The sequence below is a fragment of the Martes martes genome (genome assembly GCF_963455335.1).
Source record: "Martes martes genome assembly, chromosome: 1".
NCBI classification, from domain to species: Eukaryota; Metazoa; Chordata; class Mammalia; order Carnivora; family Mustelidae; genus Martes; species Martes martes.
This window is the reverse complement of record NC_137888.1, coordinates 115,742,254-115,768,705: the sequence shown is the minus strand read 5'-3', so window position 1 is coordinate 115,768,705 and position 26,452 is coordinate 115,742,254. Positions and strand designations below refer to the sequence as shown.

At 33.3% G+C, this 26,452-nt stretch overlaps 1 protein-coding gene and 1 pseudogene across 9 annotated transcripts in view; one reads left to right on the top strand and one right to left on the bottom strand.

The window, feature by feature from the left end:
* The window catches only part of DLG1 (discs large MAGUK scaffold protein 1), a gene marked incomplete at its 5' end in the record, with an annotated part of 253,529 nt that overhangs the window by 9,336 nt on the left and 217,741 nt on the right, over positions 1-26,452 (bottom strand). For 3 of the 8 annotated variants that reach the window (XM_080829395.1, XM_080829394.1, XM_080829398.1), the window contains 7 exons: positions 2,878-2,987; positions 10,668-10,840; positions 11,310-11,411; positions 12,213-12,263; positions 14,584-14,625; positions 21,866-21,965; positions 25,712-25,781. In XM_080829395.1, coding sequence (XP_080685521.1) covers positions 2,878-2,987; positions 10,668-10,840; positions 11,310-11,411; positions 12,213-12,263; positions 14,584-14,625; positions 21,866-21,965; positions 25,712-25,781 — 648 coding nt within the window. Of the gene's footprint in view, positions 1-2,877; positions 2,988-10,667; positions 10,841-11,309; positions 11,412-12,212; positions 12,264-14,583; positions 14,626-21,123; positions 21,158-21,865; positions 21,966-25,711; positions 25,782-26,452 lie in introns of all 8 variants that reach the window. The other 5 variants (XM_080829397.1, XM_080829400.1, XM_080829401.1 and 2 more) reach the window with 2 other exon arrangements.
* Positions 5,984-6,587, top strand: LOC308357177 (large ribosomal subunit protein uL22-like; annotated as a pseudogene). Its single transcript has one exon. The product of its transcript is annotated as a large ribosomal subunit protein uL22-like (transcript).

Here is a 26,452-nt window from a genome sequence, read left to right as displayed (position 1 = left end):
AGACTGCTAATTCTCATTATTGTAGAATATTTCATTGTGTAAGTAGGTCATAATCTATGTATTCACTGATTTATATTTGGATAGTGTTTTTGGTTATTCTGAACAGTACTTCTGTCAGCAATATAGTATCTGTCTTTGGTGAACATACGTAAACATTTCTCTTGAGCACATATTTAGAAATGAGATTTCTGGATCTTTAAGTTATGTGCATGTCCAGTTTTAGGAGATACTGTAAACCATTTACCAGTGTGGATGTACCAAATTTATACTCCCATCAGTGCTATGAGTTTCAGTTGTTCCATGTCCTTGCTAACAACTGTTTTCATTTTAGCTATTTTTGGTGTGTGGGTGGCAGTATATGACATTAGGGTTTTTTGTGTTTCTTTTGTTTTTTAAGTAGGCTCCATGTCCAAAGTGCGGCTTGAACTCATGACCCTGAGATCAAGTGTCGCATGCTCTACTGACTAAGCCAGCTAGGAGCCCCAATGTTACAGTTTTAACTTGTGTTTCCATGTCCAATTGAGTACCATCTTATACGTTTATTCACTATCTGGGTATCTCGTTCGTGAGCTAAGTCCTTTGCTCATTTTCCTATTGGGTTGCTTGTGTTAACCTTTTTAAGGTCTATCTGATGTGCAGTGATATTCTATTTTCATTCCTGATATTATTTATGCCTTTATTTTCTTGATCTTTCTCACTAATGGTATGCAGTATTTTTGAAGAAAATATTTTTTATTTTGTTGATCTTGTCTACCATGTTTGTTCTCTCTGACTGTATCTCTACTTTCTTTGAGTTTCATTGACTGGTCTTTTTCTAATTTCTCAAGACCTTAGACTGCTAATATTTGACTTCCTACATTCTTTCCTAATAGGGCTGTGGATTTTCCATCACCAAGGCTACCATATTTCAAATTCATTTACTTGACAATTTCATTGTCATTTAGTTCAAAACATTTATTAACTTATGCTGTGATTTTTTCTTTGACCCATCCAGAAGTAAAATGCTTAATTTCCAAATATATGGGAATTTTCCAGTGATCTATTTTTTTTTTTTTTAAAGATTTTTATTTATGTGACAGAGAGAGAGAGATAGCAAGAGAGGGAATACAAGCAGGGGGAGTGGGAGAGGGAGAAGCAGGTCCCCAACCGAGCAGGGAGCCCAATGCGGGGCTCAATCCCAGGACCCCGGGACCACGATCTGAGCCGAAGGAAGACGCCCAAAGACTGAGCCATCCAGGCACCCCTCTGGTTATCTATTTTAATTATTGATTTCTATTTTAATTTCACCATGGTCAGAGAATATTTGTTTTCAATCACTGAAATTTGTGGCTTAGCATATAATTAGTTTTGGTAATTGTTCTATGTGCATTTGAAATTAATGTGTATTTACACATTGCAGATGTTGAATGCAGTGTTTTTTACATATGTTAGTTAGGTAAAGTTTTTACTTTGTGTTCTATATCCATACTGATATGTTTGTTTTCTTATTCTATTACTTTCTGACTGATCTGTTAAGTTCTCCCACTGTGATTTTGGAATTATTTTTTTCCTGTATAATTATCAATTACTGCTTTACATATTTTGAGACTGTATTAAGTACAAATGTATAAATATACCTTCCCGATGGACTGAAACTTTCTTTCATTTTTATGAAATGCCCATTTTTATATCTAGCAGTAATTTTCTGCCTTTAGATATACTTTGGTAACAAATATAAGCAAACTTACTTTTGGTTAATGTTTGTATGACAAACCTTTTTTTCTAGACTCTCACTTTCAGCTTTTCCATGGCCTAATACTTAAGGTGTGTCTTATGAAAGCAACATATAGTTGATGGGTATCATAACACACTATTCCAAAATATGGCACTTTGGCATATTGACTATTTTAAGCTGAAGGAATTTGAAAAATGGCAGGTATATGAAGGACTCTGACCTTCCCTGAGGCAGGTAGGACTCTGACCTTCCCTGAGGCAGGTCAAAGATCCTTATGTGAGAGGTGGCATTTCTATACCTGGAGGAAACAAATATCCTTATCTCCAAAGATGGTGGGACACTGAGAAGAATTTGAACAGAGGCCTTGCTAAGTTTCCCTAGTTTGCTACTCTTCACTTATATTCTTTGGTACTATCACACTTTCCCAGGACTGTCCATTTGTCACCAAACCTAGTATAAAAATGCTCAAATTTAACTGTTTTTTTTTGGGTCTTCATTTCCTTATGAATGCTCCCATGTCACATGAAACCTGAATTAAAAATAAATTTGTATGTTAATGTGTCTTTTGTTACTGAGGTCCAAGTGAAAACCTAGTAGAGAAAAGAATTTTTTCCCCTCCTACAAAAGCAACATCTAGTTTATTTTTTCTTCAACTATTCTGACAATCCTTGTTTTTTAATCAGACCATTTAGTCTAGCACTCAGTTAATGAAATATTTGGGTTCAGTTAAATCATCTTACTAACTGTATCCATTCTGTCCCAACTGTTCTGTTTCTATTTGCTCTTTATCTTTTTAGTTTTTATTTAAATTCAATTTTTGTCCTCTATTAGTAAGTAGTTACACATTATTTTATTCTTTTAGTGGTTACACAGAGCTAGGCCACTCCATAATTACTAGCCACATGTGACTACTTAGGCTTAAAATTCTAATACATGTTACTGTATACACTTTACTATATTAATGCTGCTGCTGCTGACTGCTAATATCACAGAATGCTTATTTAATCCTCACGATAACCATCTGAAGTGAGTATACGATTATTCTCTCCATTTTACAGATAAGGGAACTGAGATGCAGCAAAGGTAAGTAAACTATCCAATCTAGTAAGTGACAGAGACTGGATTTGTACTTAGAGGTTTGTGCTTTAGGCATTTATACTTACATGATATTTTCCATGGATTTGGGTTTAATAAAAATGGAGATTGGGTGAAGTTGTGCAATCTGTAATCTCTTTATGGCATTTCCAGACACATCGAGGATACAGTGTTTGCCCTAAAATAGAGGAAATAAAGAAGAAAAACAAGTGAACCAAGTATTTTCAATTATATCAAAGGTACATTTCCTACAGGTACAAAATCTGGATTATGATACATTTGGCTCCTGTTCACTTTAAGCAAACTTGTCATTTCTGTTAGCAAATTTCAGAGGGGAAATGAAGACAATGAATAATGACTATGAATAATTAATTTCCATTTTCAAATATTACATTTAGAAAGGAATGAAAATATAGTTCCCTTACTCCTAGCTTTCATAGACCAGTCTCAAAATGGCACCAATATGGGGCTCCTAAATTTATTTTGCCAAGAAAAACAACCACTCTAAGCTACCATTTTACCATAACTATCATTTTTTTTTCTTAAAGATTTTATTTATTTATTTATTTGACACACAGACACAGGGAGAGAGGGAACACAAGCAGGGGGAGTTGGTGGGGGAGAAGGAGGCTTCCCACTGAGCAGGGAGCCTGATGCAGGGCTTGATCCCAGGACCCGGGATCATGAACTGAGCCTAAGGAAGACACTTAATGACTGAGCCATCCAGGCACCCTCATAACTATTTCTTTAAAGAATATACAATCAACAAGAAGATAAAAGCCTAAAATGAAGGAGAATCTTTAAAACTGAATAAATTCAAACTTATAAAACCTCATTACCACTAATCTATTTCTCATTTTATTGGGGACCAGCAAAAACTTTATCACAAACTGGCAATTAGGAACCCCACTTTCGGATTTAGGACATTTTTCTGACATGCTTAAATTCACTTACAAAGGCCATTTGGATTTTTATATTTATGAAAAGTGTTCCTATGTTAAATAGGGCAGTAATCGTAACTTATTAAATAGACTTTATTATATTTTAAATCAGGTACTGCCTCATAATGCATTTTTAAAGAAAGATTTATTTTATTTTTTAAAAAATTTATTTATTTATTGGACAGACAGAGATCACAAGTAGGCAGAGAGGCAGGGAGAGAAACAGGAGGAAGCAGGCTCGGAGCAGAGAGCCTGATGCGGGGCTCGATCCCAGGACCCCGGGATCATGACCTGAGCCGAAGGCAGAGGCTTTAACCCACTGAGCCACCCAGGTGCCCCGAAAGATTTATTTTAGAGAGCAAGAGAGAATCTTCAAGCAGACTCCCCACTTAGTGCGGAGCCTGATATAGGGATCAATCCCCAGGACCCTGAGATCGTGACCTGAGCCAAAATCAAGAGTGGGATGCTTAACCAACTGAGCCACCTAGGCACCCCTCATAATACATTTTGTAATCCAAGGGCTTAAGTATACTTCAATGAACAATAATTATTTATAGATTTTATTTGTTATTTTACAGAGAGAGCAAGAGTGGGCGGTAGGGGGTGGAAGGGAAGAGGGAGAGAGAATCTCAAGCAGAGTCCCTGCTATGCACGGAGCCCAAAGCAAGGCTTGATCTCATGATCCTGAGATCATGGCCTGAGCTGAAATGAAGAGGAGCAGATACCCAAATGACTGAGCCACCCAGGTGCCCATGAGCAATACATCTTAATTTTATATACTGCTAACCTTGCTCTAGTTTTTAAAAGTATCTTTCATTTTATAATAGTCTTTAGTTTTATAATGAATTTATAATTTATCTTATAAAATAAATTTTATCAATATTGTGATAGATTTTATATGATTCCCCAGGTATACTATTATCTGAGAATAGAGATAGTTCTACTTTCCCTCCTCAATTTTTATGCATGTAATTGGTTTCTCTTGTCTTAACAGCACTAATGCCTCAAGTACAATGAATAGCTTGAGTACAATGTTGAATAGCAGTAGAGATAATGGACATCCTTGCTTTGTTCCTCAATAATGGAACTGCCTTGTATTTTGCCTCATATTTCCCCTATTAAGGATTTTAAATTAAGAATATCTGTCTATCCATTCATCCATTTTCATCTCTCTCTCTTGTTTTTTCTTTTTATTTTATTTTTTAAAAAAGATTTTATTTATTTATTTGACAGACAGACATCACAAGTAGGCGGAGAGAGGGGGAAGCAGGCTCCCTGCTGAGTGGAGAGTCTGTTGCAGGGCTTGATTCCAGGACCCTGAGATTGTGACCTCAGCTGAAGGCAGAGGCTCATCCCACTGAGCCACCCAGGTGCCCCTTCTTTTTCCTTTTTAAAATGTAACACCAATCTCTAGATTTTTGAGTACCCCCCGCCCCAAGGAAAGGTACTCTACCAAAAGCTTTTTAGGCATCTATGGATATATGATTTTTTTCTTTAGATTTGTGGAAGATTACATTAATTAATTTCCTAACTTTGAACTGACCTTAAATTCCTTTAGTCCCATTTGGTCACAGTGTATTACTTTTGCAATGTGGTATTGGATTCTGTTTACTAAAAATATTTAACATTTTTGCACTAATATTTGTGATATTGGTCTATGATTTTTCTTGTCTCCAGCATGCTTAGATATAAAAAAAAAAAAGAATGCTCCTGAACAGATTATAGGGCTTTAGAACAATCTAACCTTTGAGATTTGGTAGAATTCCCCTGAGAAGCCATCTGAGTCTGGTGTTCTTTGTTGGGTAGTTCCTTGATAATTTGCTCTATTTCTTTTAAAGAAATCTTTCCCTTTCTAATAGGTCAATTTTGGTAAACCACATTTTTCTAAAAAATTATCCATCACAAACAAGTTTTAAAATTTGTTTATATAGACATATACAAAGTAGTCTTTTATGATTGGTATGATATGGTCTGTGCCCCTGACATTTCTGTTTCTATTATTTATTATTTTTCCTTTTTTAAAAAAATTAGGTTTGGGGTGCCTGGATGGCTCAGTGGGTTAAGCCTCTGCCTTCTGCTCAGGTCATGATCTCAGGGTTCTGGGATTAAGCCCTACGTCGGGCTCTCTGCTTGGTGGGGAGCCTGCTTCCCCCTCTCTCTCTGCCTGCTGCTCTGCCTACTTGTGATCTGTCAAATAAATATTTTTTAAAAAATTAAAAAAGATTAGCTCTTCCTCTCAGCGGCCTGGGGTGACCTCTGAAAATGGTTCGCTATTCGCTTGACCCGGAAAACCCTACGAAATCATGCAAGTCAAGAGGTTCAAATCTCCGTGTTCACTTTAAGAACACACGTGAAACTGCCCAGGCCATCAAGGGTATGCATATCCGAAAAGCCACCAAGTATCTGAAAGACGTCACTTTGCAGAAGCAGTGTGTGCCATTCCGTCGCTACAATGGTGGAGTTGGTAGGTGTGCCCAGGCCAAACAGTGGGGCTGGACACAAGGTCGGTGGCCCAAGAAGAGTGCTGAATTTTTACTGCACATGCTTAAAAACGCAGAGTGTAATGCTGAACTTAAGGGTTTAGATAGATGTCGATTCTCTGGTCATTGAGCACATTCAGGTGAACAAAGTCCCCAAGATGCGGCGTAGGACTTACAGGGCTTATGGTCGGATTAACCCATACATGAGCTCTCCCTGCCACATTGAGATGATCCTTACTGAAAAAGAGCAGATTGTTCCTAAACCAGAAGAGGAGGTTGCACAGAAGAAAAAGATATCCCAGAAGAAACTGAAGAAACAAAAACTTATGGCCTGGGAGTAAATTTGCACAGAATAAATGCAAATAAAAAAAAATTAAAAAAGATTAGATTAGCTCATGGTTTGTCTATTGTGTTAACCTTTTCTAGATCTTCTATTTTCTACCTTAAATTCTTTAAAAAACATTTTATTAATTATTTTTAGTGTAAAAAATATATATGAGTTGACAAAACATTTAGGTGGTTCAGCAAGGATGGATTGTCAGTTTTTATTTTAAACAGCTTGATTAAGGTGTAACTGACATACAATAAACTGCAGGTGTTTAAAGTACACAATTAAAATTTTTTTCAAAAATATTTTATTTATTTATTTGGGAGACAGCACAAGCACAGGGGATGGGGGGGCAGAGGGAGAAGCAGACTCCCCACTGAGCAGGGAGCCCCAGATCATGAGCTGAAGGCAGATGCTTAACCGAATGAGCCATCCAGGCATTCCTAAAATACACAATTTGTTTTGACATGTGTATATACCCTGAAATCATCATAAAAATCAAGATAATAAACGTATTAGTCACCCTCAAAAGTTTCCTCATGCCTCTTTGAAACTTCTCCCTCTAGTCCTTTCCCAAGCAACCACTGGTCTCCTGTAATTATAGATAACTTTGTATGGACATACGCTTTCTTTTTTCTTGGGTAATGTCCAGAAATGGATCATATGCTAGGCAACTGTTTTTCTTAAATCTCATTAATTCATTCAGGGAATGCCGGCACATGAAGAGAGGGGCAGGTAGGGGAGAGGCAGAGGGAGAGGGAACAGAATCTTAAGCAGGGTCCACCACACCCAGTGTAAGTCTGATGCAGGGCTCAGTCTCATAACTCTGAGATCATGACCCCAGCCAAAATGAAGATTTGGATAAGTAACTGACCGAGCCACCCAGGCATCCTCAAACTGTTTTTCAAAGTGGTTGTATATAAAATGTTATATTTTCACCTAGTGGAGTATGAGAGTTCCAATTGCTCCATATCTCTGTCAAAACTTAGTAATGGTCTTCACATGGTTTCACTTATTTGTGGAGCATAACAAATAACATGGAGGACATGGGGAGATGGAGAGGAGAAGAGAGTTGAGGGAAATTGGAAGGGGAGGTGAACCATGAGAGACTATGGACTCTGAAAAACAACCTGAGGGTTTTGAAGGGGCGGGGGGTGGGAGGTTGGGGGAACCAGGTGGTGGGTATTAGGGAGGGCACGTATTGCATGGAGCACTGGGTGCGGGGCAAAAACAATGAATACTGTTACGCTGAAAACAAAAAACAAAAAAAAACTTAGTAATGGTCAGTTAAAATAATTTAGCCATTCTAATGGGTGTGTAATAGGAACTCATTATGGTTTCAATTTGCATTTTCCTAATGACTGATTATGCTTAGTATCTTTTTATGTGTTTACTGGCCATCTTTTTTTTTTTTTTTTTTACTGGCCATCTTCTTTAGAGAGATGTCTTTTTAAATACTTTGCCCATTTTTAAATCGGGATGTCTTTATTATTATATTACAAGACTTCTTTATATATTCTGAATACAAATTTTTCATGATACATAATTAGAAATTATTTTCTCCTAGTATATGGCCTTTTTTATTCTCTTAAGAGTTTTTTTCAAGAGCAGAGTTTTAAATAATTTCAATGAAATCCAATTTGTCATCATTTTTTCTTTTATCGATTGTGCTTTCAGTATACCATCTAAAAAATCTTTGCCAAACCCAAAGTCATGAAGATTTTTCTGTTTTCTTCTATAGTTTATAGTTTTAGGCTTTACATTTATGATCTATTTTTAGTTAATTTTTGTATATTATGTGAGGCATGGCTAGTTAATTGTTCTAGCACCATCTGTTGAAAAGACTATCCCCCCTCCCTTTTTTTCAAGATTCTATTTATTTGATAGAGAGTATGAGAGAGCACAAGCAGGGGGAGCAACAGAGGGAGGAGAAACAGGCTTCCCTGCTAAGCAGGGAGCCTGATGCAGGGCTCGATCCCAGGATCCTGAGATCATGACCTGAGCCAAAGGCAGACACTTAACTGAGTCACCCAGGCTCCTTAAGACTATTCCTCTTTCCAATGAACTGCCTTTGAACTTTTGTCCAGTTTTGAACAGTTGTCCATATATATGTGGGTCCATTTAAGGATTCTCTAGTATGTCCTGATGATCTACTTGTCTTCATGCCAGTACCACAGAATCTTGATTACTGTCTAAGTCTCAAAAACAAGGTCTGTAAGTCCTTCATATCTTTGATTTTTTTCAAAGTTGTTTTGGCTATTCTAGATTTTTGCATTTCCTATAAGCTTGAGAATTAGCATGCCATTTTCTATCAGGGTTGTACTAAGTCCGAAAGTTCAACTGACATCTAAATAATATTAAGGCTTAGAAAACCATGAATATATTTCTCCATTTATTTATGTCTTTAATTCTCTCAGCAATGCTTTGTGGTTCTTAGTGTACTGATCTGTAAATCTTCTGTTAGCTTTATCTCTTAAGTATTTAATATTTTTATGTAAATAATATAAATAACTTACATTATTTAATAAATTCATATTTTTGAAAAATACAGGTATTATAGAATTGATCACTTTAATATAAATGTAAATGTAATTGAATATAAATGTAAACATTTACATTATGTAAGTAATGTAAATAATGTTATGTAAATAATGTTTTTCAAAATTTCAACTTATCACCGGTTTAAGTACATAGGAATACAGTTGTCTTTTGTATAATAAATTATACTGTATCCTTCATTCTTGCTAAACTTATTAATTCTAGTAGTTTTTTGGGTAGAGTCTATCAGATTTTTTACATAATCATATCATCTGCAAATGAACACAATTTTACTTCTTCCTTTCCAATCTGAAAAACTGTTCTTACTTCCTTTGAACTTACAGCACTGGCTAGGATGTCTACTATAATTCTGAAAACAAGTGGTTTGGGTGTTGGATTTTGCTAAATGCTTTTCTTGAACTATGGAGATAATTGTATGATTTTCCTTTTTTAGTTTAAGATGGTGCGTTATGCTAACTGATTTTCTAATGTTTAAATTTACCTTGCACTTACTGCATAAACCCTACTTGGTCATGGCATATTATCTTTTTTCATATATTGTTAAGATTCATTTTGCTTAATTTTTGTTTAGAATTTCTGCATCTGTGTTCATGGGAGGTCTATAGTTTTTTTTATAATGTGTTTTCAAGTTCTGAAACTTAGGTAATGTTGGACTCAGAATGAACTCGGAAGTATTCACTCTCTTTAAATTTTACAGTAGAAAACGGGTTTTAGTTCTTCCTTAAATGTTTGGTAGAATTTATTAGTAAAGCTATCTGTGCCTGGAGATTTTTTTGTGTGTGGTATTAAAATGTCAATGTGAATCAATCTCTTTAGTAGATACAGGACTATTCAAATGATCTATTTCTTCTTATGCCACCCAGGCGCCCCTAATTTTATTTAATTTATTTAATTTTACTGATGAACACTGCTTTTTAATTATGCTAGATGTTGGAAAGCTATTGCTAAATACAAGGTCTATGTCTGGCAAATGTATAGCACCTTAAAATAACCTCCCTTAGATTCATTTTACCATTTCTGTTCTCATTTTCTTTGTTGATCTTACCTGTTTTTTTCTGGGGTAAGGCCAGAGGGAGAGAGAATGTTAAGCAGGCTCCATGCCCAGCGTGGAGCCTGATATGAGGTTTGATTTCACAATCCTCAGATCATGACCTGAGTGGAAATCAAGAGTCCGATGCTTAACCAACTGAACCACCTAACTACCCCAATCTACTTTACTTTGTATGCATTTTTCTAGGCCACCACAATTAAATATTCAGTTGAATAAATCTATAACATTATTTAAAATGATCAATTCTATAACATCTATCCTGTATTTTTTCAAAAATATGAATTAAAAGTTTCTATTACATCATTCTTTTATATTGTCAAAGGCACATCTGATTAGAAACTATATTCTAGGATCACTTTGGTGCCTTCCTTTTTTTTTTTTTTGTAAGTTTTTTTTTTTAAGTAATTTCTACACCTACCATAGGGTTCGAACTTATAACCCGAAGATCTAACTCAAATGAGTCAGCCAGGCACCTGAGCCAGGTACCCGTGGTGCTTACCTTTTCTGCTACTTCCCGCACAGACTGAACACTTGTTCCATACAGATGGTTGTTATACTGGCCAGCTTCAATAAATTTATGTTCTTGAATATCTTTTTCCATCTGCTCTCTTGAAGTCACAAAATGGTAATCTCTTCCATCTACCTCGTAGTCTCGTTTTGGTCTAGTTGTATCTTTAATAGAAAATAACTTGAAGAAGTGTTTAGTATTAAACACAACAAATCCATTTTCTTTCTTTCTTTTTTAAAATATTTTATTTATTTATTTGAGAGGGAGAGAATGAGAGAGAGAGAGCACAAGACGGGGAAAGTGGGAAAGTCTGAGGGAGAAGCACACTCCATGATGAGCAGCGAGCCCAATGTGGGACTCAATCCCGGGACTTCAGGATCATGACCTGAGCCGAAGGCAGTCGCTTAACCAACTGAGCCACTCAGGTGCCAAACAAATCCATTTTCTGCTTCAGTGATTATCTTGTAAAGTTCAACACAACAGCAGTTAATTGAAATTTTAAAAAGGACAGTAATATGGAAGAATAAGTGATAACACAGTATAAACCACTAAAAAATGGTAATGTGTACTTTTACCACACATGGTGACAAAATGTTAAGAGCAATAATTAAGAATTTTTATGTGGTTACTCACGAGGAACACATGATCCAAATTTGTCAGGAAATTCTGAGATCAAGTCATCATTTATCCTGTCTTTCATAGGTCCCAATATGATCACTGGTCGAGTATAATTAACTATAAAGATAAACTGCATGTTAAAAGGCATAAACACTCAACAAACATCAGTGTTCTTCAGACTAGAGAACAAAAGTATCCTTAAAAATTATAAAAATTATAATTCTATACATTGCTAATATCACCTCATTACAAATGAGAAAACACAGTTTAGTGTTTTACTGATCCTTTTTGAAGTAGAAATTGTTAGGAAGCAGATCAAAGAAGGGCAAAAAAGAAACTGGGTAGAAGAGGTGATAAAATCACAGTTGTGATCTAGAAAGATGATCTAACAGAAGTGGATTACACCTTACACTGGATTGTAACGGATCATGCTAGAAGAAGAGAGATTGACAGTAAGAACCAGAACATGGCAGGAGGGATAAAAAGAAGCTTATAAATAAGGAAGATAGGAGAGAAGGATAAATAGAGCCTAGAAACCGACTGAACAAGGGAGATGAAAAACAGAGAGATCAAAGATGTTTCCAAAATTTTGAAAAAGGGTCAGTGAAGGACAGTGACATTATCATGAGCACAAGAAAGAAGCTGCTTAGGAAAAAAAATAGCATTATAAAACAGTTAATATAAAATGACCAGATTTCAACATACTGTGAACTAAACCATGTTTCATAAAATGTGTATGGCAAATTTCTATATATATTCTTAACAGAAAAAAATGTATAGCAAAATTCTAATAAAACATTATTTTGTAAATTATCAAATTTGTAATAAAGCAAATTATCAAAATAAGTTAGATCTGTTTTCTAAACTAAGAAATATATTTTTTTAGAAGATTAAAAAACATCAATAGGTTTCACAAACCTTCTTGTTGATTCACTGGCTCATAAGATAAGACATATTCCTCTTGACCACCTATTAGTTAAAATACAGATGAGAAAATCTATTAAGATAACTAATGCTAATTTAATTCTTCATACGTAACATATAAATTGGTAGGACTTTCCTCAGAAAATAGCAAAGATGTAGAAAAAGGGACTTTACAAATAACTTATGGCAAGATTAAGTTAAAAAAATAGCAAATTATGAAGTCATAAAGATAAGTCTGATAAATGTAGAAACAAGATACAAATGTGTTATTTAATAACTACCTTTCTGATATCCTGTGTTTTAAATTGTCATTAGATCTATTTAAAATCTTCATTTGTCATGTATGTGATACTAATTTTTTATTTAGAAGCTAAGAACTGTTAAATCTCTTAAAGATTAATACTTGATTGAAAAGTTCTACATATGTGAGTATTTATGTAATTTACCGTTATTAAGAATATGCTTATGTTTTGGTCCCACCAGATACAATATTTAACAGGATATATATACATTTTTATAATTATAATTATTTTATACTAAAAATTTTTAATGTAAAGATAAAACTATTGTCACTATTTCACTGATGGAAAAAATTCACTAACTGTTCTAATAATTCATTTATTCAATTAAAAATTACATTAAAATGAATTTTAAAAGCTTTAGATAAGGGTGCTCCCTTCTACTTGCTGGAATAGGATGTTGCACAATTCATAAATTGCTTAATAAAGCCAATTAGAGCTTCAAAAAAAAAAAAGGCTTTGGATAAAACGAAATCCTTCTCTTCCCTCTCCAACTATGAATCAGATAGATAGCAAATGAAATAAAATATATTTTGTTTTTAATTTTTAATTATTTGAAAGCACTTTAGAAGTTAAATCCTCGCAGATTAAATTAAAAGTTTAGAGTTTAAGAATGTTGTCAATAAAAAACTATACAAATTGTATCTTGACTCAGCAAAAGAACTGAAAGAGTTAAAAATTCTAGTTCTTAACACACACACACACGCACACACACACAAATATATAGAAAACAAATTAGGAAGGACTGTTACTTCAAGTGGTTCAATGAAAACAAACAACGTCAGATAACATGTCTGAGGATTTTCTCCTTGATTATCATGATTCTATAACAAGTTTTTCACTAAATTTGGCACTGGTTTTATATCATAGGTATGCAGCTATGATCTTTTAAATTCATATATTGGCTTTAAAAGTGTATTTCACTGTTTTATTATCATAATACATAAAATACATACTTAAAAGCTACTTTAAAAATACTGTATGTAAAACAGGGTTTACATATTAGCAAAAACATGCAAATATTCAAATATTCCACACCTAACAATTCATGCAAATGGTGCAACAGACAGTATATACTTTCATTACCTCTTTTTTTTTTTTCCCAAGTCTAGAAAGTTACTCAACTACTCTATGGTGAGTTCTGATTATATGATAATAAAACATTAATAAGAAATCACATTCCCACACCAAAAAAAAAAGACAATTATGTAATTATTATGAAAAAAATAACAACCAATCGAATGAGGGTTAAAAGTATATATTGTCAACATGAAAAATATCAGAGACTGATATTAACAGGATGGACCTTTTGAGCAGCCATACTCATCTGTAATCAAGATTACTTTCATATTAGACAGCAGTAAAAAAAAGTTAGAAAAGCAATTTTAATTTTTAAGGTACCACAACTGATAATATTCATGTACTTCCCTCTCCCATGCCCAAATCTCTTAAAAAACTCCAGATGCCTGTATAGTTCACTTAACGATACAATAGCAAAAATGTAACATAAGGATACCAAAAAAGAAATCAGTATTATTGTTTGAGCAACTGTTGAATATATTTCCTTCTTCATTTAGGTTCACCAGAAGCTGGTAGTAAACAATAACTTGATCTAGATAATTACTAGTAACAAAGAATAAAAAAGGAAATAAAGCTAACTATAAGTTAGCATTACTGAAAAATATTTTAATGCTCATACTAAAAGAGATTCACCAAAGAAAATGGTAAAATATAAGTTTACCCCTCATTTAACCAGGTATTTTCTTGTAAAAGATACATACACACACACACACACACACACACACACTCTCTCTCACGTACTATGTACATTAAGTAGCACTGTCTGTAAAAAGGATTTTAGAGTTCTATTAAAAATTGGGAACTCTGTTAACATTTATACATAGTATGACTTTATTTTTCAAGTAAAGAATTTTACTTGGCTCTCTCTGATTTTAAAATATTAAGCACCTGATGTTCAGTATTTAGAATATATCACTAAGACAAAAAAACTCCCAAAGGATATATATTACTTGTGATTACAAAAGAACAAGTATTGAAACACTTACGGTAACTACTTTCACTATCGCTGGCATTAGAAGTTATATGCTCTGAAATTGCAGGACAATGGAAAAAATAAAGAAAACACAGTGTCATGAGTTTAAAGAAGCAAATTATCAAAATAAACACAAGGCGACATTACAAAATGTTGAGGTATAGATCACACACATTCAAAGAATTTTTAAAAAAGCATTCTTGATTTTCTTTGAAAAGTTTTTTTTCCCCCAAATAAATATGAATTAGGAAGGAAAGAAACTGTAATTAAGGACAATGCTCCATTTTTGTACAACACAGTTTATGAACAAAATCTATGACAAATAATCAAGTAGAAAAGAGTGACCCTTAATTAGTCCAAATGTAGACAAAGAACCCAAAAAGAGAAAATGCAGTTGGCACCATTTAATTTTTTGAAACAGTAATGACTAACAAAAGACACAAGTTATATTTGTGTAAAGAGATGCCCATTTTAATGAAGGGTTATCTTAAAAATATAAATGATCTTGCTTTTAGCTCAGCTTCTTTCTTGTTCCTGAAGAGGAATGAAAATCCAGGTTTCTGAGATCATACAGACAAAATATTTTAGATGTCATAGATTCATAAGCGCCAAAATAAGTCAAACGGAAGGGAATTCTAGAAGGTGGGACTATATTTTAAAATAGACTAGTATTTCTGAGAAACTCTGTTTTGATAAAACTGACAACGGCTATTCTGCTTTTTGCAAAATAAAAAAGATAAAGCAAATACATCTACTTGCAAATTGCCTGGCCTCCCCTTGAAAATGACTCTGTTTCATAACTTGTTGGGTAAACACCAGGTACTCTCCCCATGTAAATATAATCTTGAATGTTTTCTCAATAAGTATCTCCGCAGAGTTAAAAAAAATTATAAAAACTAAAAAACAAAATTTTCTACAGTAGGAAGAGAAATCTAAATTTCTTATGTGAGGGAAAGGAAAAAAAACTTTAAGGGATAAGAGAACAGCTTGAGGAGAAATATCTGCTGTGCCATGCCACCCACAGAATCTCCTAAAATCAAGATGTACTACTGTAGAGTTCTGAGAATGGCAGAATGTAAGATTTCAAATGAAGATAATAGTTCTTGAATTGCTGTCATAGTGAAAAATAAGTTTATTATTCTAACCTACAAAAACAAGATATAATTTTTTTTTCCTTTTTAAAAATTGCAGGATAGTTGACATACAATGTTGTATTAGTTTCAGGTGTAAAGATACAACTTTTAAAACTATGATTATTTTTAAATATAGCAGGGACATTAAAAATTATAAGACTGAACAATATATGACAAGCACATACGTTTTTAAAAAGTTTATATTAAAAAATTTCTTCCCATGTTACCCATGTACTTCAAAACAATCATTTTAAATTGTTGCATCATATTCTATTGAACTGATAAATCATAATTTACCTTACTACTTATTACCCAGACTTTTTAGTTTGCTTTAAACTGTTTTCCACCAACATCAGTAATTAGGAATGTTTTCATTTATACAACTTGTCTTATTTCCTTAAAGTTCATTCCTGAAAGTAGGAATGACACATTAAAAAAAATTCTTAAAATTTATATTAGGTAGTATTGTACTTTACAGTCTCTAATACATAAAAGAGAGTAACATTAGTTGCTGCAATGGAGTGAGTGAAGGAGGAAAGTAAGTGGGAGTGCAGAACAGACAAAATTAACCATGAGTTGACAATTACAGAAGTTGGGTAAATGAATACTTGCAGGGTTTTTACTATTCTTCTACTATTGAATATATTTGGCATGTTATACAGTAAAAAGTTAAAGCTACTACAAATCTCTTTTGTCTTTTCTGGGGATTTCTCCTAATCTTGAGTTCTCTAAGATTACCTATAGTTGTTATGCAATCAATTCTTCAAGTTCTTTCAGGTATCCTTTTACGTAACTCTACAGTTAAATCTTGCTATTCAAAGCTTGGCTCTTGGATAGCATTGTCACCACTGCTGGGAATTTATTAGAAAGGTAAAATGCTTTCTTCTTGATAATTAAAAATATATTCTTAAGAAACTTAATCAAAAAAGGTATTAAAAAATCCAGTAAACATATAAGAAGGTGTTCTAATTTTTTCCTGTAATTACTTATCAGAGAAATGCAAAATAAAGCCACAACGGGTATCTCTACCATCCACCAGAATGGCTATAATGGAAACAAAGAAACAAAAAAAAACCCCAAAACCAAAAACGGATATGCCAAACACAGACAAGTAAGTAGCAACTGGAACTCACATACTACTGGGGTTGGGGAAATTGGTACAACCACTATGGAAAACTATTTGGCAGCCACTACTAAAGCTCAACAGATGTATGTATGTATGACCTAGCAATTCCTTTCCCCGGTATTTCCCCAACATGAAGACATATATATGTTGACCAAAGGACATGTGCAAGCCTGTTCAAAGCAACACTATTCAAAATTGCCCTAAATATATGTTTATTTACAAGTCTGAGATAATATAGTTTCATATTCTTTTTTTCTCATTTATATTATGAGCATTTTCCCATGTCATGTTTTAATACGATTTCAATGGTTGTATGATATTACAAAATACAGATAAATCATACTTCATTAACCACTTCCCAAATATAAAGATATTTTAGGATGGTTTCATATTTTTTTGACTGTAATTTCTCAATAAAATTAAACTTACGGATATATAAACCTTTATCTCTATCTCTGATTACATACTTAGGATAATTCCTTGAAGAGGAATTAGTAGGTCAAAAGATACATTTTTCCAGATATGCATAGTGGTTATATATTTAAAACTAGTGATTCCATGAAACAATACCACTGGGTTCTGTGGTATTTAAAAGAAATTTAAAAGAAATATCTGTCAAGATGATGGGTAAAAACTATCATTTTGTTTGCTGATTACTGGGGACATCAAGTATTTTCATACACTCATTTCATTTGTTATCTCTTGAGCATTCTTCTCATATCCTCCGTTTAGTTATCAAATGAAGATTTGTCTGTTTGTTATTGATCTGTTAGGAATTCGTAGTGTAAAGGCATTATCCCCCTTTGACATACATGGTATATTCTTTGAGTTTTACTTTTGATTTTATGAAGTTTGATGAGCACAGCTATTTCAAATCTCTAACCAAGTCTCTCCTTTCTCATCAAACATTTCTTCCTGAGAATGTATGAAATGCCTTTTCTGTGCTCTCCCTATCACCAATCTCAAGCAATACTACTACTCTCATTCTTTACAAATAAGTCTGGTTTTGGCATCTAAGAGCTCCACACAACTTTGTTTCTGTAAGTCTTTGAGAAAGCTTCCCATTACATATCTTTTTCTTATGTACCTAAGAGTTTTTGAGATGTTCTACAAAACGGAAAGCTATAAAAATTGCACTACAGCTACAAACCTCGCCTGAAACCATGTATCATGATTTCACTTTTGAGCACCTTACATAGCTCCTCTTGAACTTACTTTTTTTAAAGTCTCTGTTAAAGGAATCTTACATTTTTCCTTCTGACCTTTTTCAAAGTTGCCTTCTTAAGATATACAAGCTGCACACATCTCTATTTCTAGCTTTTCACAGCTATGGTGATTTACTTGCATTCTCTCAGACTTCCATCATATTCTAGTTAGTTGTTAGCCAAAATAGGATTGGAAAGGCCAATTCTCATTGTTTCTTCTGTTCTCAAGAGGGCAAATCAATGACTTATTTGATTCTCTTTTTTGTAGAATCACTGAGTTCATGTGTATGAAAAATGTTCTACGTTATCACTTTTCTCTCTTTAATTAAAATACCCTATTTTTCACAGGTTATATGAAATTACATGTAGATGTACATCTTTCTTGATATTCAGTATTATTCCATTTCTTCATTGGATTTGTTTCTCTGAACTTATGCCTTTTCTTCTCAGTCCCTTCATGAGTCCTCTTTCAATAAGGCTTGATGAATACATACAGAAGTCATATTTATTTCTTTATATTAAAATCTCAGGATTCTACTTAGTTTATTTCCTGTATTTGGAACTTCAGAATATGGATTACTGAGGCTACAAATAATGTTCCTGACCACCCTTTCCCTAGCATTTTCTGTTATATAACAATGGGCACCTTGTCAATTGCTAGTCATATGTTTTATCCAGGTTTAGAATTTTTACTCATATTTTCCTATCTCCCTCAGTATTTTCCAAACAAAATCTTCTTGATTTGATCACGTTACCAGGTGAGTAAATTATCTTAGTTCCTGTGAGATGAAGCACAAAACCTATCATTGAACGGATCTTAAGTCTCTCTCCAGAAAATTAAATCCTTTTCTAAAGGACACTGTCTGGTAATCAGCTACTATTTTTCTCTTGTTTCTCTTCCCAAATCCCAATTGTCCAAATGAGAGATGGAAATAAGATATGGTCAAGGTGTAATTACCATCCATCATAACAGTATCAATATAGTAAACAAATTCATTTAGTTCCTTTCCGATGAGTTTTCCACAGGTCTCTAATGATTTAGCGGATAATAAAAAAATCTGTGGGTCCTTATGCTGAATCATACCACCTTTAAAACACATCGTTCTCAAAATAAATTCTATAGCATTAAGAATCTATGTAAATATTTTCCAGTTTTAAAGATTTTCACCAAAGGTAAAAAAGATTAAAAAAGGGTGCCACTAGTAATAGTAAATTTGTGGCTCTTGCTGAATCTTAAAAAGGCACAGGCAAAATGTGTCTATATAGAAATAATTACATAAAAAGTATACTGTCTTCAATCCAATACAAACCTTAATCATTAAGGTTGGAATAAGTACCTATACTTTAGATTAAAATTCCAGTATAAAGTTAGCAAAAATCAAGGAAAAAAACCTTCTATGAAATATAATGTTTATTAATATAGATCTTAGAAAGTTAAAAGATACTGATCTCTATTTTTTTTTTTTTTAAGATTTCACTTATGTATTTGACAGAGAGACATTGAGAAAGGGAATACAAGTAGGGGGAGTGGGAGAGGGAGAAGCAGGCGTTCCACGGAGCAGGGAACCTGATGTGGGGCTCGATCTGAGGACCCTAGGATCATGACCTGAGCCAAAGGCAGATGCTTAACAACTGAGCCACCCAGGTGACCCTACCCCCCCCCCCCTTTTTTTTTTTTTTTTTTTTTTTTTTTTTTTAATTTTTTTATTTTAATAAACATATAATGTATTTTTATCCCCAGGGGTACAGGTCTGTGAATCGTCTGGTTTACACATTTCACAGCACTCCCCCCCCCTTTTTTTAACATGCTGGGCGTGGAGCCCAATATGTGGCCTGAACTTACGACCCTGAGATCAAGACCACGCTGAGATCAACAGCTGGATGCTTAAATGACTGAACCACCTAAGTGCCCTGGTATTGGTTATATCCTTAATGACCAATGAATTACAAAAAGTAAGTTTTCAAAATGCTTAGCAATCCAAATAGAAATAACCATCCAGGAAAACACTTTAGCTTAAGAGATTACTTCTATGAGTCACTGTCACCTAAAATAACAGTAATATTTGATAAACTTTCATATATAATCAATTTGAGAACACATAAATTTAAACTTTTGTTTGCTAAAAAATGACTTGTTTCATCCATTCACTCTAACATTTACTGAATGACTCCTATATACCAGACTGTACCAAGTTTATATGAAAACTAAGTACTAGTTAGAAAATTAAGTAAGGGGGCGCCTGGGTGGCTCAGTGCGTTGAGCGTCTGCCTTCGGCTCAGGTCATGATGCCAGGGTCCTGGGATCGAGCCCCGCATTGGGCTCTCTGCTCAACGGGGAGCCTGCTTCCCCCTCTCTCTCTGCCTGCTTCTCTGCCTACTTGTGATCTCTCTCTCTGTCAAATGAATAAATAAAGTCTTTAAAAAAAAAAAGAAAGAAAAGTAAGAACAACTCAAAACCACTGACAACCTCTTGGTTAAAGGAAAAATAAAGGATAGTAGTTCTCATAATTCTTTTAATAATTTACAACCTCCTTGGAAAAAGAGATCTACAATTTCCGTCCCCTTATATCAAATGCTACTTGAATTTGAGGTCCACAATTCTTCTCTATTAACTTAAGACTCATTATATTCTACAGTTTCACATCATAGCAATGCTTTTCTAACATACAATCGAAGTGATTTTAACTTGTTTTAACAAAAAAGCCTGGTGGACAGAAAACTGCAAGATTATTTTCTACATTCTAGTAATGAAGGCAGATAGTATTATTTTAAAAAGCTTAAAAAAAGCCTTTCACTTAAAAAAAATACCTAGCAAAAGTAACTGCCATAAAGATTACAAAAAGGAAAATGTAATTATGAGCTATTTTTTCAAATGGCATGTGAAAAATGGAGCATCAGAAAAACTAAAGGTATGTATTATAGAAATAAAAATCCCAAGCACATTATTAACATGAAAAGTCTAAAAGCAATCTAAATCATATACCTCCTTATGCCAGAAAGGCGCTACCATGAATCTCAAAATGTATCTGAAAAAGGTAGGTCTGTAGATGGAGGTTAAAAAATAACTTGGGAGTATTTTGATCACTTACTCAGGCCTTTTGATCCCATGTCGTCAGGGATCTCCTGTAGAGAGTAGTTCCCAGAGAGCAAGCAATAAAAAGATAATCAAAGAAAATAGTTGTCAGTAATGCATAAAATTGGTGCTACAATAAGAGACAGTTCCAAGACCATTACAGGTGCACATATTCTAGAGTGTTTTTGTAGATTTCTGGAAGTTTGAAATAAGCTAGCAGCTGAATGTAATGTACTAAAGAAATCAAAGTTTTAGCTTAAAAGCTGATTTAGGGTAGAGGAGCAAAATTTGAGATTATTTGTTGTTATTTTAAAAGTAAAACTCACTGTCTACATATAGTGAAGATACAAGATAGAATGGAATGATTCCAGAGGATCTATGATCAAAAATTGTCAATGCTTAATGACCAATTAATATAGTATAATCATTAAGCAGCTTCTCAGGTATCCATAATGTTCCTCTAAAATATTATTTGAGAGTATTTTAAGTGTTTCTTCTAAGAACCCTTCCAACAAGTAACTTTATTTTAAACACACAGCTTACAAATACTGTTAGCTTTAAATTATTAAGAATTCCTAAGGTGCCAGAAAAAGTTAAGATTGGTATCCAAATTAATTTATGTCTGTTAAGTTGCCCCTGGTTAAGACAATTAGTAACCTGTTGCAGCTCTTGAAACTGTCTCCATGGTAACAACCAACTGCAGGGCAGTAGGTCCCTCTACATTTATTTTCAGTTGACCACTGGATCCACATACTTACGGTCAGCATCACTTGTTTCCTGTTCACTCTGGTCCTTGTTCTTGTAGAAGGGGAATTTTCGGGAAAAGAGGTTCTTTTTACGCTTGTCATTGAATGACTGCTGAAGAAGAGAAGGAGGGGCAAAACAAAGGGATGTCTACTATCTGTGTGTACAAAGGCCCAGCCTAGCAGCTCTGTGGAAGCTGACTCTTGTGACCACAGTGTGCAGTTTGTATATGAATTTATTAATCACAAAGTGAATTTCTAACTTTGTATAAACTCCTAACATTTCTCTACTTAAAATATTTAAAAACTTACAGTGTAATTCAGTAATACCTAGATATAAGGAGAAAGTGCTACTTGATTAAAAAAAAAACAACCCTAGAAATAAGGAGTAAGTGCTACTTGAAGAGTAACTCAAATTAGTTACTACTATAGTACAAACCTGCTAACTTCTGTTCTTATCAATCCATATTTTTCTAGAAGATTCCCAGGTATGAAGTGCTCTATAGCAAAAGCTATTTTAAGTCATTACTCTAGGCTATTCAAGTATTTTTTGTGCAGTAGGTAATAATCTTCATTTTCCTCTGACTTAAGCATATTCCCTCCCTCCCCTTTTTGGTGGCTCCAATGAACTAACAAAAAGCCACTATTAAAAAAGAAAACCAAAACAACTGAGAAAGTTGCTAGTTCTGAATATTTAAAAACAATGAACCAATCTTATTTTTTTGGAAGAGAAAAAAGATAAATAGTTATGGTATGAATCAGAAAATGAGAAGAAAACTAAGAGGGGTCCATCAAGCATACATAATCCAGCAAAAGATTTATCAAAGATATCCCACCAAGAAAGAAGAGTCAGAGCTCTCCTGGCCAACATGAATGCCATCCTAACTGATTTGTCTTTAAGCTCTACTATATTCATCTATTTTTAAAAGTATATATAAATAAACTGGAACCAGATTAAATTCATTGGCACCGTATCTCGAATAGGAAATAAAAATTCAGGTGCCTATAAAAGCCAAAAAGGCAATGAAGATCCTAATAGTCATACAGTACTGCTGTGGAGGAGCTGCACAGATGATCTGATGTCCCCTACTACACAGATGTTGGAAAGAGATTTCCTCCCTTCTTGAATGTCCCATTTGTGCCTTCACAGATTTAAAACCAGGCCACATTAAAAAAGGTGATGCTATTAAAGAGGAATAACTTCTTTTGTAATTTCTGTCACAAACATTATGTCTTGAAGGAAATGGCATGACCTAGCAATGACACTTAGGAATTATTACTTTTTGAAGCAGGAACAATATAAAGGATAAAAAAATCTTGTTCTGACTTTTCTTGAGTTTAATCCAATGTCATAAAATGCTACAATTATTTTGAAGTATATTCACATCAGGAAGTAAGTTTTGACATGCCTGTATTTTTAAGCATGTGATGTCTGGCCATTAGGTGCTAAGGGAGAATAAAGTAATTTTTGCTCCAATTCTATTACTTGAAAGGATTTGTTTTGGCAGGAACCTTAACATAAAAACAAGATTAAACTTTTATTTTTGCCTTCTCATATCAATAATTCAGGATTAATAAATTCATAGAGCTCATTAGTCTAACAGATTGTCCTGATTTCAGTCCTAAAATTTGGAGGCTCTGATAACGCTAAGCAGAAGTTAAAAATTAAGTTGATGAGAAAAAGTACTATCCAGAAATTTGGACTTACAACTGTCAAGTAGCAGTATCTAAATAAAAATCTTTGCTTGAATCCAAATTTTAGAAAAGAGAAACAGAAGAAAACTTAAGTTTCAATACAGAAAAATTTATGATAATCTAATTTAGGGAAGGATTAAATCTTCTTGTTCATAAAAATCATCAATGAATTTATAAAGTAACAATTTTTATGGTATCTAATAAAACTGTTATATTTTTAATAAAAGGTATTTATCCCTCCTACTGCATATATAGTGGTCAGAGTCAGTTTCACAGCAAACAACCAAAAGAAACATGAAGTTTAAAATGTTTTGATTTTTGGTATCTTTGCAGTTAGCCAAAATGAGATATCATAAAGATATCATAATATAGGACAGAAAGAAATGCTTGTTAGTTAAGAAAGAATTAATTGTATTACATTTAATGTCCTCTGGATGAAGAATTTATTAAAAGTGAAAATTGCACAAGCAAAGAAGACAAATATGTGTAGGGACAACACAAAACTGAAGAAACATACTACCTCTGGATTGTCTACATTTTCAATACAGAATACTCTATTTAATTATTTATTGTTATTAATGCTATATTGCAAGAGAGTATAATAAATAAAAGAAGTGATAAAATATCACAAAATCATGATATATATTAAGCATAGAATTTCTCTATGTGGTATGTCAAAATAGCTAAATGGATGTTAAAAATGTTAATGAGAAACTGAAATGTTGTAAGTCTGCAGTGGAAATAAGTCCATAAACCACCATGTAAGGAAAGGAAAAGATGAACTCAGAATGGGAAATTGTAGTACAGAAAGAAATGCAGTTCTGTATCAATGGCAAGCGTATTTTTACCCCACTCAGTATCATGCATCCTTCTGGTGCTGTGTTAGGACACAGTGACTGTGTATAAGGTTGGTTACAGTCAACAAACAAGACTAAGATTTAAATATGTCGTTAATTCAGTTAACTTCTTACAGTATGGAAGAAAAGTTACAACATGCAACCTCTTTTTCAATACATTGACAGTGTATTTTACTAAGTTATTTTTAAAGACATATATAAAACGAGCACAAAAAGCATTGTATAGATTTCAAATCCTGAGCATTTACTTGGGATTTTTTCCCTCCCCCAAATTTCTATTTTAAATATTGCTTCAGATCATACTATATAATTTTTTATTTTCTGAAAGCTGCATTTTAAAGGAAATTATCATTTCTAAGATAACTGAATACATTATACAATTTACTCAGATTTAATTTCTTTGATTGAGGATATTGCTTATCTTTAATTTTATGCCTTTATGTTTGAGTGCTTAGTGCTATCAGAGAAGTACAGATGATAAGGTTAATTAATTTGCTGAGTTAACTTTACACATTCATTTGAAATATGATCAAATGATGTATAAAACTTTTGCTTTAGATTAAAAAAAAAAACAAACCTAAAACATTCCTATGAATAGTATTTCAAGACAACATATGTGTTCAGCTTATTTCTTCAGGCTTATTACTACAATATTCCATTGTAGTGATTACACACATCATACAGGACAAAGCCTGCAGTATTTCTTTCATGTACTGGCATCCATTAGATTCAAGCAGAACTTAAAAATGAAAACAAAAACACGTTTAAAATTATATATGAAAGAATTTAGAAGTATTTCTTGACTGTCTATAAACTCGTCCTCTACTGTCCCTCTCTTTATTCCCTCAAAATAAAAATTCATATTGATTCAAATATTTAAAGCATGGATTCTTTTAATAAATTGTGAAAGGGGAAATGAAAACTTACATTATGACCTAGTTAATAATATTCTGGGGCATATCTTCTCAGAAGATGATTAAATTAGCTATCATGATTAATACAAATTTCTAACTGGACATCTGAAGAAGGCTGAATTTATTTCACTTGTAAAAATAACCTTACCAAAGTATGTTGTTAAGAATACATCAAATGACAGTTTCAATAATCTGGAAAGGTCTATAAAATGAGTGCTTTAATAAATTACTTACTTCAGCATCTACTATTACAAAGCATCATGGCAAGAGCTGTTGATAATTAACTCTTATGGCACAATCCTTCTAATTTTAATAGTGTAGCTCTGGCAAGAATTATGAAAAAGCCTATTATTCTCAATTATTAGTATCTAGGAAAGGACATTTCATATACTCACCCCTTTATCTCCTCTTGTTTTAGAATTAAATTTCACTGTTTTTAACCGGGCTCGTTCTTTCTTCTCAACTCTGTCAAAGTACAGAATGTTATTTTTAAAGTATACCAAAATATCTAAGGGTCTAACTAGAAATCATCAGAAATGATACTTAAGTATGGGGCATTTTTATATTCTAAAACCTTCAGAAACCATTTAGGTTTGTATCCCCAAATTAAAAATAATTTCTGAAAGTGAAATACAGGGCTCATTACAAAACAAAACTACTTGTGAAGTATCAAAATACAGTATATGTGTACTTATAGATGAATTCATATTCCATAATTATACTGAAATTATTATTAGGAACCACTTCTGAGTTTAGCAATTTTCTGGATTTTGTTTTTTGGTGTTTTTGTTTCAATATTAGCTTAGCATGGAGCATGCATATATGCTAAAAAAAAAGTCAAGCATGAGAGAGAGAAAGCAAATAGGGCAAAAATGTTTACAACTGGTGAAAGTAGGTGAAGGATATGTGGGTGTTCCTTGTACTATTCTTCCTTGTGTATTTTGCTGTAGCTCTGAAATTTTTATTAAAATATGGGAAATATAAAAATTAAATTTATCTCCAGTGATAGATTTGTGTAAATACATAAAGTAATCAATTATAGTATACAAAAAATCTTGAAGAGCTTTAAAATACCTGTGGAAGGATATACAAGACCTGGTAATATTAGTTATCCCTCTAAAACTGAAAAGGGTGCC